This window comes from Symphalangus syndactylus, chromosome 5, assembly GCF_028878055.3.
Source record: "Symphalangus syndactylus isolate Jambi chromosome 5, NHGRI_mSymSyn1-v2.1_pri, whole genome shotgun sequence".
Lineage (NCBI taxonomy): Eukaryota > Metazoa > Chordata > Mammalia > Primates > Hylobatidae > Symphalangus > Symphalangus syndactylus.
Genome location: NC_072427.2, coordinates 120302177 through 120317676, shown reverse-complemented (window position 1 = coordinate 120317676; position 15500 = coordinate 120302177). Strand labels below are relative to the sequence as shown.

The window sequence follows — 15500 nt, the reverse complement described above, 5'->3', positions numbered from 1 at the left end:
CTAAGTCAGAAACAGTATAAGGAAATTACATTCTAAACCAAACTTGAACGCAAACCTTCACAAAAGAAATATTACAGAGATTCCCTTCCTTAAGTAATTACTGTCAGAGTCACACTCCAGCAAGAGTCAGTATCTGTGCTAAGAGCCAAAAATATGAGAGGACGGTGAGGTAAGTGCTATAAAAAAATAACATGGAAAAATGCAATAATTCTACAACCACGTCTGGGGGAAAGCAAAGTCAAAACTACTGCACCCAGACTTGAAAACCTAATCCACAGGAAACGACAAATCTAAACATATTAATGGGCTTGAACTATAATTATTTTACAAGAAAAACAGTAATTGAAAGTCTTATTAGCTGGGCGCGGTGGCTCACGCTTGTAATCCCAGCACTTTGGGAGGTTGAGGCGGGCGGATCACGAGGTCAGGAGATCGAGACCACGGTGAAACCCCGTCTCTACTAAAAGTACAAAAAAATTAGCCGGGCGTGGTGGCGGGCGCCTGTAGTCCCAGCTACTCGGAGAGGCTGAGGCAGGAGAACGGCGGGAACCCGGGAGGCGGAGCTTGCAGTGAGCCGAGATTGCGCCACTGCACTCCAGCCTGGGCGACAGAGCGAGACTCTGTCTCAAAAAAAAAAAAAAAAAAGAAAGTCTTATTACCTCAGTTCCACAAACTGTTTTAGCACCAGGTGGAGAAAAACACTAGTCCAAGTTTGCAAGTTATTTATCAAGTGTTTACTCACCTGCTTTATTTGTCTACCTACTAACTTAAGTGCTGAGCACTAACTCAAAAACATCACCAAAAATCTCAGCAGGAAAGGATCATAAACAAATTCTACAATATTAGAAGGTTTTAAAAGTTATGAATAATGATTTGTGGAAGATAATTTGGGTTACAGAAAAAAAAATTTAAAACCCTACCCATATCTTGTACATTTGATATTTGTTTTCAGGATTTATAACTTCAACAAATAATTCCTGTAATCAATTTTGTGTTTTATCAGGTTAGCAATGTGAAAGACTATTAAAAGATCTGGTACTCAATAAGTAGGTAGATGATATTAGTCAATATGGTTGGGAGAAATTTTATGGAAAAAAAGAGACTTCAAATAAATCCAAAGCAACATCTTGATGTATGTACATATCTTTACAACAGTGCCACATCCCATATAAATAAAACCAATTCTTCTAATTAGTCAAGCTGTATTTGCAACTACAATTATTTATCTATTAACCTTAATACAACCTATTTAATCTTCATAACAATTCCATAAACTAGATGCTATCATGATTCTATTTTATAGATGAGAGATCTGAGGCGTAAACTCAGTAGATGAACTGTGCTTCCCCTTATTAATCAGCTATACAGAAAGTAGAGGGTTAAAACTCATTTTAATGATATTCGGTAGAACTGAAATTAAGTGGTATTTAGTCAAGTTGCAATTTATTTATATGCTTCCTGATATTAGATGTGGCCACAGAAGATTTCTTTATGGTGGAAAAATATCAAATAAGGCATCTTCTGATAAGTTTATAATTCCATATATATATATTTTTTTTTAATTCCTTTTCAAGTTGTAAGCTAGAGGCTGCAGGAAAAAAAAGACAAAACACAGGCTGGGAGCGGTGGCTCACGCTTGTAATCCCAGCACTTTGGGAGGCCGAGGCGGGCGGATTACCAGGTCAGGGGATCGAGACCACGGTGAAACCCCGTCTCTACTAAAAATACAAAAAAATTAGCCGGGCGTGGTGGCGGGCGCCTGTAGTCCCAGCTACTCGGAGAGGCTGAGGCAGGAGAATGGCGTGAACCCGGGAGGCAGAGCTTGCAGTGAGCCGAGATCGCGCCACTGCACTCCAGCCTGGGTGACAGAGCGAGACTCCGTCTCAAAAAAAAAAAAAAAAAAAAAAAAAGACAAAACACATAAATACACAAACATACTCCACACTGTATTACCACAAAAATAATTCTACTCAAAACATATAACACAGATATTAATCTTCTAAAATTAGTACTTCCAAGAGAACACATTTACACTATGTGATACTGGCTTCTATCAGATGCAGTGAAATTATGAAGTTCATACTCCTAGATTGGGTTTCAGCAAAGACCAGGAGCAGAGGAAGCCTCCAAGCTATGTTAGGTAAATCACACACTGTCCCCACTTCAACGGAAACAATGTTACACAGACTGGCAATCACTACAAATGATTTGTCAGAATGCATACCCACCTTATGATGACTAAGGACTCCAAAGCCAATTAGAAAACTAAATCAGAATAAAGATAACTGATCAAGGATGCCTCAAGAATGAGAACTTGGCCAGGTGTGGTGGCTCACACCTGTAATCCCAGCACTTTGGGAGGCTGAGGTGGGTGGATCCCTTGAGACCAGGAGTTCAAGACCAGCCTGGACAACACGGTGAAACCCCATCTCAACAAAAAATTAGCCAGGCATGGTGGCATGCACCTGTAGTCCCAGCTACTTGGGAGGCTGATGTGGAAGGATCACCTGAGCCAGGGAGGTCGAGGCTGCAGTGAGCCCTATGATCATCACATCACTGCACTCTAGCCTGGGTGACAGTGAGACACTGTCTCAAAACAACAACAACAACAACAAGAATCAGATGAAAACCTGTGAATGTTCTGTTTCAGCTAAATTACTTTGACAAAGTAATAAAACTAGAATTTTATCATTATTTATAAATCAAACCAATAAAGATCTTTAACTGAATAATACTTAGAGACTGGCATTGTGGGAATTTTCTCTTACATATCAGTCCTGTAAACTATAAAAAATTAATGCCCTGTTAGACACTTTAACTCTTTTTTTTTTTTTTTTTGGAGACAGTGTCTCGCTGTCTCCCAGGCTAGAGTACTGGAGTACAGTGGCACAATTACAGCTCACTGCAGCCTCAACCTCCCAGGCTCAAGTAATCCTCCCACTCAGCTTCCCAAGTAGCTGAAACTATAGCCATGCACCACCATGCCCAGCTAATTTTTGTATTTTTTTGTAGAGATGGGGTTTCACCATGTTGCTCAGGCTGATCTTAAACTCCTGGGCTCAAGCAGTCTGCCTGCCTCGGCCTCCCAAAGTGCTGGGATTACAGGCATGAGCTACCACACCTGGTCTCAACTTACTTTCTGAAGGTTAAAACTGGGATTTGGTCTTTATATAATCTTTATATTATCAAAATAATTGATAGTAAAGGTTTTTATTCTAAAAACAACAGTCAAAATATTCATACACTATTCCACTGAAGTTAAAAAGATTCTCTTAGAATAAAATAGAAAAACAAAGACTGCCAGTCTTTGTAATCTAGAAGAATTCACATGAAAATTTTTAATTTTTAGCTGAATACCTGAATATTCATTTTGCTGACCTAAGTAACTGGCTTCCTGCTCTGCTCTCTGTGGCATGAACACGAGCCATGTTCCCCTTCCCATTCTTTCCAGATGGAAGGTCAAGGGATGGAGGAGGGGATCAACCTAATCATCAATACAATGTAGCCATCATAGTTCTTACTATCTGGAATATTCTTTTCCCTCTAGAAAGCAGTGTCTCTAGTACCTATGCCTAAGAAAAATAATTTCAAAGGGCTTTGGGCCACACCTGGAACTGCACTTAGTGATGATCCAGAGATCAGTCTCCATCTGGATGGAGTGCGTAAGGCCATGTTTCTAGTACCTCCCTTCAAACTGACAAGGCAGAAAGACTGTTTTCTCTCATGGCCTCTCACCGAGGCACAACAGAGTCTAGAACCACTGTGGAGGCAATAATTTCACACAAAACTAAAAGAAACATTGCACAGGAGTTAAAAGCACAGACTCAGCAAGACAGCCTGGATTTTAATTTGGCTTGAAAACTCACTAGCCATGAAGTCTCTGTGTCTCAGGTGCCTCATCCATAAAATAAGAGTCATTAGATGAGTTAGCATTTTTAATACATTTAGAGCAGGACCTGACATGCAGCTAAATTACTTTGACTAACATACTAAGTGTTATATATTTGGTAAATTAAAAACTGAAACTGATTTTTGTTTAAAAAAATCATTTTTATTGTTAACAAGCTAATGCTTTGAATACATCCTGGATTAGAGCAAGCCTATCCATAGTTACCTTGCTTGATTTAAGAACTTTAATTTGTTCTTCAAAAACGGTGTCTTTATTCTTTTCAAGAAATCCTTCACACTGGTATTCCACCTGAAAACACATGGAAAAATCTCCTTAACTAATAAAACTTTTGAATAGATATTATAATCATCAATAGTAAGAATATTTATTAGTCTCAGGCTACATGATCAACTCTTAGCAAACTGGTATTATCAGTCTTTTCTAAGAAACCAAGGCCATTCCTGGTAAGAAGTATGTTAACTCTAGAGTAAAACTCCTCAAATATTGTTTTTCCTAGGAAACAATGGTAGTGCTGATTGTGATCTAAAAGATCCTCTCAGTTAGTGGGTGACCAGATTCATAAGTAGATCCTCTTCTCCCATGCCGGCCAGAGAGCTCTTCCAAGGCTGACTCCTTGTATCTCCTTCCAACCTACGTTACCATCAAGCAGGTGTGTTTCTTCTTAGAAGACATTACAGCAGGAGTGAGAATCAGAAGGAACAAATGAGTGTCTGATGGGGACAGAGGTGAAAAGCTGCTGATGGATGAAGGTAAAGGCTGGGGAAATATTGTATGATTTGGTAAAGCGGGACTACTTGAGAATGGACTATTTCTTTTCCAAAACTCCAGCAACTTCAGTTGTCTGCCACTCAAGGGGGTCAAACCTTGCATGATGAAACCTTTAGGTGGCCCTAGGGTCATCTCAAGGCTTCTAGATGGAATTAGGGCAGACTTAGAAAGTCCTCAATTCCTAAAGGAGGCCCTGTGAAACTTACCCCAAAGCCAACATCACAATCTCCTTGAAATACAAATTACTCTCATTGCTTGTGATTTGCTAAGTACACTATAGAACTTGTGAAGCAGTAAGACAGTATGCCTTATTAGAAGGGACCCAGTGAATCAATCGCGGAGGGTGACAGAAGTCCACAATTGCTATTCTGAAACCCTTGAGATCAGCTATGCTTTAGGACTCAGAATTTTTCAGGCATTTAGAGATGTAGTATGTACATACACCATTTTTTCATATTTCCAGCAGATTGGAAGGCAATGATCTACAACAAAACACATTCATATTTCTATAGTGAAATATGAATATTTCCAGCCTAACTGGGATAAAGACAGACTATAAATAATCTCATGTTAATTCAGATCAGGGATCAGGTTTAGCTAAGAGTTATAAAAAAAAAAACCAGTTTACAGAGATTCCTGGATTTCAGAATTATAGACCCATACTTATTTCACAAATAACTCAATTTAGGTTAAAGGAAGAGAAAACCAATATGTCAACACTAAAGATTGCTGTCCCTTGAGCCCTAAAGAATGCAAACATCAGCAAAAGAAAAAAAAAGATACCTCCTGACTATTGATTTTTTTCCACATTTAAGTATTCAAAAAGAAAAAATGATATAGAGCTTCCTTACTTTGTCAGCAAAATGTTGGATGATGAAAGCTTTGTTTGATAGACGAGGCTTTTCAAAGAGTGCACATTTGTTCAAATGTGTATTGTACAATTTTTGGGCCCAGGTGTCATCTGTGCCTTTAGGCATCTATATACATGGGAAAAAGGAAAAAAGAAAACAAGGTAAATACTGTGATTCTTCTAATGCATCAGCTGTCAAAAGATCTTTTTTTTTTTTTTTTTTTTGGCTTTACCTAAGAACTTTTACAATTCAATTTAGGAGTTCATTCCTTCCACATTTCATTGTAAGAGGCCAACAACCAATTACTAATGAACAGTATGACTGAGACCTTCTCATGGGCAACACAGCCCAATCTTTGGGCAGTTTAATCTGCCTATATGAAAAATCATCAAATAAATTTGTTGTTGTTATTGTTGTTTTTAAACAAAAGCTGGCCGGGCGTGGTGGCTCACGCCTGTAATCTCAGCACTTTGGGAAGCCAAGGGAGGTGGATCACCTGAGGTCAGGAGATCGAGACCAGCCTGACCAGAATGGAGAAACCCCGTCTCTACTAAAAATAAAAAAAATTAGCCAGGCGAGGTGGCGGGCACCTGTAATCCCAGCTACTCAGGAGACTGAGGCAGGAGAATCCCTTGAACCCGGGAGGTGGATGTTGCAGTGAGCAGAAGTCACACCATTACACTCCAGCCTGGGCGACAAAAGCGAAATTCTGTCTAAAAAAAAAAAAAAAAAAAGCCTCCCAAGTTAAAGTTGAAATATCAGGGCTATTATGTATGTTTTTAAAATTCTGTTAAACAGAAAGACAAACATCACATTTCTCATTTATTTGTGGGATCTAAAAATTAAAGCAATTGAACCCATGAAGATAAAGAATAGAAAGATGGTTACCAGAGGCTGGGAAGGGTAGCAGGAGGTTGTGGGGAGTGAAAATGGGGGATGGTTAATAGGTACCAAAAAATTAGAATGAATAAGCCCTATTATTTGATAATAATTTAATTATACATTTAAGAATAAGAGTATAATTGGATTGTTTCTAACAGAAAAGATAAATGCTTGAGGGGATGGATACCCAATTTTCCATGATGTGATTATTATACATTGCATGCCTATACCAAAATCTTATGTGCCCCCATAAACATATACACCAACTAGGTACCCACAAAAATTAAAAATTAAATTAAAAAAATTCTGCCAAATAAAGATAACATCTGTACATAGTGAAACATTTCTATAATTCAGAAAGATAGAAAATGGAGAGTAGTCTCCTCTTGCCATTTCCTCCAACTTAATTATTTCTTCCTCTCTTTTTTTTTTTTTTTTTTTTGAGACAGGGTTTCACTCTTTTCACCCAGGCTGGAGTGCAATGGCACAATCTCGGCTCACCACAACCTCTGTCTCCCAGCCTCAAGTGATTATCCTGCCTCAGTCTCCCGAGTAGCTGGGACTATAGGCGCACACCACCATGCCCAGCTAATTTTTTGTATTTTTTTGTAGACAGTGTTTCACCATATTGCCCAGGCTGGTCTCAAACTCCTGAACTCAAATATCCACCCACCTCAGCCTCTCAAAGTGCTGGGATTACAGATGTGGGCCCACCATGCCCAGCCTTCTTAACTCTCTTTGAAGGCATGTATGTGAATAGGATAATTCTACACACTCCTTGCATTTTTTTCAGCTTTGCGACAATAGTATTCTCTGCATTATTTATGGCTACTAGGTTGTTACTGATTTTTTTGTTATTACTGTGACAACTGCCACAGTTTCCTTCTTATATGTATATACCTTGGATACTTTTGCAGGTAAAATCAAAGGTAGAATTCCCAGCAGTTCCATTCCTGGGTCAAGGGTATGTAGTTAAAATTATGATAAATGTTGTCAAATATCCTATAAAGTATGTTGAATGAATTCATGCTTTTCATCATGAGTATATATGCAATATTCATTTAGTATTATCAAATGAAAGTTATCAAGTTTAAATTTGCCTACTGGATGGGTAAAGAGCGGTGTACCATTTTTGCTTTGGTTTGCATTTTTTAAAATCTCAAGTGAGGCTGAGAACCTTTTCATCACATGCATCCTTAATGTTGTAGGAAGTCTGGATACTTAGGAGGGTATACCTTTGCTAAACTGTAACTTACTGCATATAAACTAAAGAGAAATAAAGCGAACGAATAGGTTTGCCTATGATCACTCGGTGGTAAAGCTGGGGATCTAATGCTTTTTTCCAACATGCTGCATCTTTAAATATTAAAGATACAACTCCATCCCTCTCAAATATGCCAGTAATAAGGGACAACTAGTTAGTTTTACAATTATAACTATTTAGAACTCTTATTCAAAATATCTTCTGCACAGTTTCTTGCATTTCTTTAAATTCTATCGCTGAACAAAAAGTACTAAATATGAACAAATTAATAACAAAAGTGGCTAAAATTGTTAGAATCTAATGTCAATTTTTCATGTAATTTAGAATCAGCTGAAAACAGGAGAGAAATTCTCCTAGTTTCACTTGTAATTAGAACCCTTGGGGTGTAGTGTCCCTTTGGAATGAAAGCATAACCCCCTACTTGTCACCACAACAGCATTCCATGATATACCAATGAATCTCTCCTTGAACCCACTTATCTTCTGACCTTGATACATCTATTTTGATAAACCAAGTACCCCAGGAAATCATACTTACCTTGCATTCCTCATCCAGTAAATCTAGAATGCCTAGTTTCGATTCTATAAGATTAATACAAGGCTGATTATCATAAAAATCTATGAGTGTCCATGGAATTTGTTCCTTCATATATTCTTCTTGCTCCAATTTGAAGACATGCTGAAATGAAAAAGAAAAAAAGCAGTCATTACTGGATCATCGTAACAAAGAATGTAGTCAAGATGATACCAACATAATTTGAGATAACCTGTGGCTTTCAACAACAACAACCTCATAGAAGAAGCATGATTTACACACAGAGAAAGCAAATAAAACAACAGGAAAACCTCAGCTACGTAGGATTCTTGGTGAACAAGTAAATCTAGGTATATAAATATTTTAAATAGCTGATCAATGTAGCAATCTTTGTGATCTTTTGATTATGTATATTTTCAAAACTGCACTATGTACTTTTGGCTTCTTAAGTTATCGTACAGTGCTGCTAACAACATGGGACACAGGAATGCCTTAGCTGGCATTTAACAACTATGTTGATGCCCTCCAGGCTACTGAACCATGCTGGGCAATGCTTTCAGCATAACAAAGTACTTCTCCTAAGGGACTGTGGTGCTGAAGTTCACGTGGCTCAGAATTAGTTAATGACTGGTCTTTCTCGTGACTGCCCTGATTATCTGTGATAGTCATGGAGTCTACAACTCACTTTTCTGGCTTCCACATTAAATTCTGTTAGCAACTGCAACTACTAGTCCATTGCTATTTCTGATGAAGGCTTCAGCCACTGTCCTCACCATTGCTTCTCATCTCCATTCACACAAAAATATGTATTAACTGTCTACTATGTGCCAGTCACTGCACATGGGCAACAACACAGATGTGTATGCTGCCCTCATGGAGCTTGGAGACAAGTGGGAGAAGCGGACAGAAACCAAATAACCGTAAGGAATATAATCACAAGCTGTAGTAATATTACAAAGGAAAATAACGTGAACTATAAGAACAAGAGTTCTCATCTAGTTTGGACACGGGCTGGTCAGGGTAGGCTTCCCTGAGGAGGGCTGTGTGATCTAGTCTCTAAAGATGAATGGCAGCCAAGCTAGTCCAGGTGGGAAGGGCAATCCAATCACTGCCACAGCTCCTGTTTCAGGCTGCTGCCCAGCCACTGCCCAGCCAATGCAGCTGACACCACCACTTCTAGTCTCTACAGATGCTAATGACTGCTACTCATTCTTAGGGAGTTTCTGCCTTCCTTTACTTATCTCTTTTGTCTCCTTTGGTTCTTTCACAAATCTTGCTATTTTTGTGGGAAGAAAAGACTTTTGTGATGATGATCAAACAACCCATATTTTCAAGGACCCCACGCCCTGTGAAACTTTTGTGCCACAAGATTTCCAATGCATACTCTCCTCATGTGTGTGGAACTTTCCCACTGTATTCTGTACTTATTGTAATGACACTCTTGGCTCATTTGCAGTGTTTCGTTGTTTTTTTTTTTTTTTTTAAGACAGAGTCTTGATCTGTCACCCAGGCTGGAGTGCAGTGGCACGATCTTGGCTCACTGCAACCTCCACCTCCCGGGTTCAAGCAATTCTCCTGATTCAGCCTCCTGAGTAGCTGGGACTACAGGCATGTGTCATCATGCCTGGCTAAATGTTTGTATTTTTAGTAGAGACGGGGTTTCACCGTGTTAGCCAGGACGGTCTCGATCTCCTGACCTCATGATCCGCCTGCCTTGGCCTCCCAAAGTGCTGGAATTACAGGCGTGAGCCACCACGCCTGGCCTCATTTGCAGTGTTTACAGTCTAACGAGCTATTATAAGCTTTAACAAAAAACAGTCATCCATATGAATATTTATGTCATGCTAATAAGAAAGCAAATTTCTTCTGTTCTTTTGATTAATGAGAAGGCAAATAGGGCACCATATGTCAGCAGGACACCCTGACTGATGGTACGAGTATCTTCCAAAACAATGTACTCTGTTTTTAAAATTTTCATTAATTTATATGTAGTCTCAATATTGACAATAGAAACACTGCTCTAGACATTAAATAGAGCATATTTCTCACACACATCTCCATGTCTAGTTTGGAAAAGCTCCTGGGGTCTTTAAAATTTTGGATGCTCAACTGTCAAAGAATATGGGCATGAAGTTCAACATGGCAAGAGATTCTTGGTCAATATAGTAATGCCTTCAAACACTAAGCATGCCAACCACAGGGTTTCTCATGCTGACTGCCCCCACCTACATCCCCAGATGAGGTAACAGCCCTATGCAGTCAAGTTCTTTATACTGTGAGACCCCATGTTCCTAGTCACAGCTGACTAAACCAGTGTGGGTACGTGAGGGCAGTCTCCTGCTAGAGACCTCTGATGAAAAAATGAACAATGTTAATCAGATTCTCTCTCTCAGGTATTTGAACTGGGAAACAAGAAAATAATGAGGCAATTAGTAGTGGGAGTCGAAGCTGAAAGAAGCCAAAATGAATGGGAGACAAGCAAGTTAAGAGGACGAGAAGAGCATTCCAACCACTGCTGGATTCACAGGAAGTTTAAAGTGAGTGAGAAAGGCAAAAGCTTGAGGTGGAGAAGATGTACACAGACTAGAAGGAAAGAACCTGACATGGGATAGGAAGCGGGGGCAGAGCAGTTGTGCAGAATCGAAGATGCAGAATGTAAGGGGGTATGTGAAGAGAGAAGGAGAAACAGGTGGATAGAGACAGACAGCAGGAAAGAGGAGGAGACGCAAGAGACCAAAACACACATGCAGACAGGAGGCCCCTGAAAAACAGACAAACTAGCCAGTTCCTAAAGAGGCTGGAATTGCTTCCTTACATTCCAGTCACTCTGTGCGGAAACACAATGGGAAAGAGTGGAAGGCTGTGACATAAACTAAAGTATTAAGAAACTCAGGAACACCTTGAGAAACGATAATGCTCAGTTTAGTTTCTGGTAAGTTTTTATTAATGTTCTTTATGCAGAGATGCAAATCATATTAGTAGTCATCTTATTATAGAAATAGTCATAAGCCTAAGGTTTTAAGATCACTTCTACATTATTTCACTGTGGTAAGAAGCTTAATTTGCTAAACAAAGATGGTTCAAGTTTTTATCAAAGTATATGGAATATTTAATCAAACAGTCTAAAAGGTTTTATAATGACAAGCAGCAATTCCTTGTCCCATCTCTCCCCAACCCCAGTCTCGCTCCCTGGAGGCAACCATTTTTAATTCCCTTAGGTATTTCTTCTGATATTTACCTACATATTTCTAAAGAATATGCTTATCAGCTACCTTCTGATTTATCACTATGAAACATCTACTGATTTCGTTATGACACAAGCAAGGCTAAATTCACAAACACCACCTCCTTCCCGCTCTTCCACTATTCTCTCTATATTACTATTTTTAGATCCTCTTTTGTTTTTTACCAAATTTGTAACTTGCAGTGTCTTTAAACATCTGGTTTTTGTGCATCAACTACAAACCATACCACTTGACCTCTCTCTTTACAAGATGAGGATTTATTAAGGGTGTCTTTCCTGCCCTTCAGCTCTATCTTCTAATTCCTATGGGCATCTCATTTTAATATCCTCTTTCATCAACACTAAGAATCACTCCCACTCTTGCACTTAGAACTGTGCCTGGCACATTATGGACACTTTGCATATTCCAACTCATTTAATCCACAAAACCACACACAGCAGGTACTATTATTATCTCCATTTTACAGATGAGGAAGCTAAGGCCCAGGGAGGTCAACTAACTTGCCCAAGGTCTCCTAGATAACTGACACAGGGTAGGATTCCAACTCACACAGTTCACCTCTGAGCTCTGTGTCCTTCACTATTACAATCTGCTGCCCCTGATTTTTAAGCATCTCTGAATCTCCCAACACCACGATATTCCTCTAAGATATTTAATATTACTACTTCACAAGAGCCACTCAAAATATTCCCATTGCCATTGTCTCAGTGAATGTCCCAGACTGTTGAAAAGAGAATACGTAAAATTCTGCTTTTTAGTTCTGACATCTTGCTAATATAGCAAGTAAGCATCAGGATGGTCATAATTCCACATACAATAAACTTCAAAATAACATACTGAAAGATATCCTTGGGCTTAAAGCTTCATACTCCCAAGCAATTACTTAACACACTGCCTGCTTCAATCTATTTGTCCCAAATTTTCGTTATTATCAGACTGCAATCCAAGGATAACCTTGAGTCCCACCTGGCCCATAAAACATTTTTCTAATGTTGTACCATTCATTAATCGTCGGTTCTAAGTTCCATATAATAATTTTAATTCACAACTTCCTTCCAGGGATAAGCTTTTAAACAAAGACTAGGAATTCAAGAGAATAATTTATAGCAGGATATTATTCAAGGAAGAACATTCTTACCATATTGAATTGTTGCTGTAGTTTTTCATTTGCATAATTTATGCAAAACTGTTCAAAACTATTTATCTCAAATGTTTCAAATCTGTAACCACAAAAATAGTATGAAAAGGGGAGAAAAGGAACAAAAAGCTTTTTAAAAATATTCAAAATATACACATTAGGAAGAAAGAAATGGGACATTCCCCAACATTGTAAAACTTTCTTTCCATATCAGTGAAGATAAAGATTTATAAGTCAGTAACAAGGAATATGTACCCAGCAGATGAGCATCAGCCATGCAGCAGAGAGGTTTTTTTTTTTTTTTTTAAAGGCCCCAGCATGCAGAGGTGTTCAACACTATGAGTTTTTGAGGGCTCATTCACCCCCAAGTGGGGAACATCAGAATTATGATAAAGCCATTGCTCTTGTCAATATACTGACTCACAGTGTTATACACATATAGGAGGGAAATAGGATCAGAGATCCTACAGGTTCTTTTGAAAAAGAGAACCAGAGAATGAAAAATTAAGTATGAAACAGGCACAAATATGAAGGAAGGATTTTTAACAGCTAAAGACAGGTACCCAAATAAGGCAAACTAGCAAATAAAATTAGATTTTTAGAATTTCAGTGATAATTTACCACATGAGCATCTGAAAACCAATTAAGTCTATGCACTAGCTAAGTATATTAGTTCCAGATTTGAACTATTTTTTTTGTTTTTGTTAAATTTTAAGCAACATGCAATTGCATCACCATCATCAAGGTATACTTGAATTATCGTAGGCAAAGTTTCCCTTCTCTTTACCAGTAGGAAACAGAATCAAATGCCCACTTAGAGTTACTTAATAAGTTCTAGAAAGAAATGTTCTCTGGCAGACCAATTAGCCAAATATACTCACCCGTAAATGTCTAGCACACCAATAAAAGAGTGCTGTTTGACAGCAGAATGGAGAGCCTGGTTGACATTATCTACAATCCAGTTAAAGAGCTTGGCATAGATGTGCTTGGCCAAAGCATCACGGGCATTTGTGGCCTGCAGCTTGGAGATGGGCTTGATGTATGTCTCTGTGGCAGTAGCTAGCTTCCGATGGCAGAGCCAGTGACACATCTCCTCATAGTCCACACCCATGAGGTCACAGAAGATGCAAAGAGGTTCATGCTTGGGCTGCCAAAAGATAATGAGTTATTTCCTATGACCAGATAAATAAGAATCCCCTGGAAAATGTTAACAAAGAGTTAACAAATAAAATCCAGCAATTTCTTTGTTATAACAAACACCAAGGTCACTCAAAGATGATTAGTGATAATAATCACATTCATCCATTAAACTGCCATCTAGGCAGCATTTTGCAATCTCTTCTGGGGCTCACTTCAAAAATTCCCTCTTCCTTTGACTCTTCATAGTATTTGTTTGTACCTCTCTTAAAGCATCTTCATTCATTCAATAAAAAAAATCAGTCAGCTAGTCAACAATTATTTACTGAGTGCTACTATGCACCAGAAAACAAAAACAAACATGGTCCCTGCCCTCCTACAACTTATAGTCACTCGAGGAAATGGATATTAATCAAATGATTGCTCCCTAAAATGAAAAATACCACAAAGACCAAGGACACCATGCCGAGTCCATGTGAGAGGAATATGCTCTATTTTGGAAGCAGGAGACAGTTGCCTTGAGAAAACAAAGGTGCTAACTGGGTGAAAGGGGGAGAAAAGGATTTTCCAAGCCAAGGAAACAGCTGGCAAAAACATTCTGTGGTACAGCAAAAGAAACTACCATCAGAGTGAACAGGCAAGCTACAGAATGGGAGAAAATTTTTGCAACCTACTCATCTGACAAAGGGCTAATATCCAGAATCTACAATGAACTCAAACAAATTTACAAGAAAAAAACAAACAACCCCATCAAAAAGTGGGCAGAGGACATGAACAGACACTTCTCAAAAGAAGACATTTATGCAGCCAAAAAACACATGAAGAAATGCTCATCATCACTGGCCATCAGAGAAATGCAAATCAAAACCACAGTGAGATATGGCCATCATTAAAAAAGCAGGAAACAACAGGTGCTGGAGAGGATGTGGAGAAATAGGAACACTTTTACACTGTTGGTGGGACTGTAAACTAGTTCAACCATTGTGGAAGTCAGTGTGGCGATTCCTCAGGGATCTCGAACTAGAAATACCATTTGACCCAGCCATCCCATTACTGGGTATATACCCAAAGGACTATAAATCATGCTGCTATAAAGACACATGCACACGTATGTTTATTGCGGCACTATTCACAATAGCAAAGAGTTGGAACCAACCCAAATGTCCAACAATGATAGACTGGATTAAGAAAATGTGGCACATATACACCACGGAATACTATGCAGCCATAAAAAATGATGAGTTCATGTCCTTTGTAGGGACATGGATGAAACTGGAAAACATCATTCTCAGTAAACTATCGCAAGGACAAAAAACCAAACACCGCATGTTCTCACTCATAGGTGGGAATTGAACAATGAGAACGCATGGACACAGGAAGAGGAACATCACACTCCAGGGACTGTTGTGGGGTGGGGGGAGGGGGAGGGACAGCATTAGGAGATACACCTAATACTAAATGACGAGTTAATGGGTGCAGGAAATCAACATGGCACATGGATACATATGTAACAAACCTGCACATTGTGCACATGTACCCTAAAACCCTAAAGTATAATAAAAAAAAACAAAAACATTCTGTGGTAGGAAGGAAATCATCAATAGGAAGGGTTGAAGCTGAATGAGGGAGAAAATGTGAGTTAAAATCACAGAAACAGAGGCTATACGCTAGCTGGTCTTTATCCTTGAAGCGATGGGAGGCCACTGAATGGTTGTAAGAAGGTAACTTGATAGTTATTTGTCTGACTTTTTAGAATGACTTCCATGACTTA

At 38.9% G+C, this 15500-nt stretch overlaps 1 protein-coding gene and 1 long non-coding RNA gene across 11 annotated transcripts in view; one reads left to right on the top strand and one right to left on the bottom strand.

The window, feature by feature from the left end:
• MYO5A (myosin VA) overlaps positions 1-15500 on the bottom strand; it is a 229535-nt gene that overhangs the window by 79261 nt on the left and 134774 nt on the right. For all 10 annotated transcript variants that reach the window (XM_063640681.1, XM_055279175.2, XM_055279180.2 and 7 more), the window contains exons 10-14: positions 13474-13739; positions 12593-12674; positions 8213-8353; positions 5530-5655; positions 4115-4198 (exon numbers count right to left, since the gene is read on the bottom strand). In XM_063640681.1, coding sequence (XP_063496751.1) covers positions 4115-4198; positions 5530-5655; positions 8213-8353; positions 12593-12674; positions 13474-13739 — 699 coding nt within the window. The remainder of the gene's footprint in view (positions 1-4114; positions 4199-5529; positions 5656-8212; positions 8354-12592; positions 12675-13473; positions 13740-15500) is intronic.
• On the top strand, positions 4487-11473 carry LOC129482791 (uncharacterized). Its single transcript, XR_008657812.2, has 3 exons — positions 4487-4659; positions 8349-8559; positions 10603-11473. It is a non-coding gene; the product is annotated as an uncharacterized lncRNA (long non-coding RNA).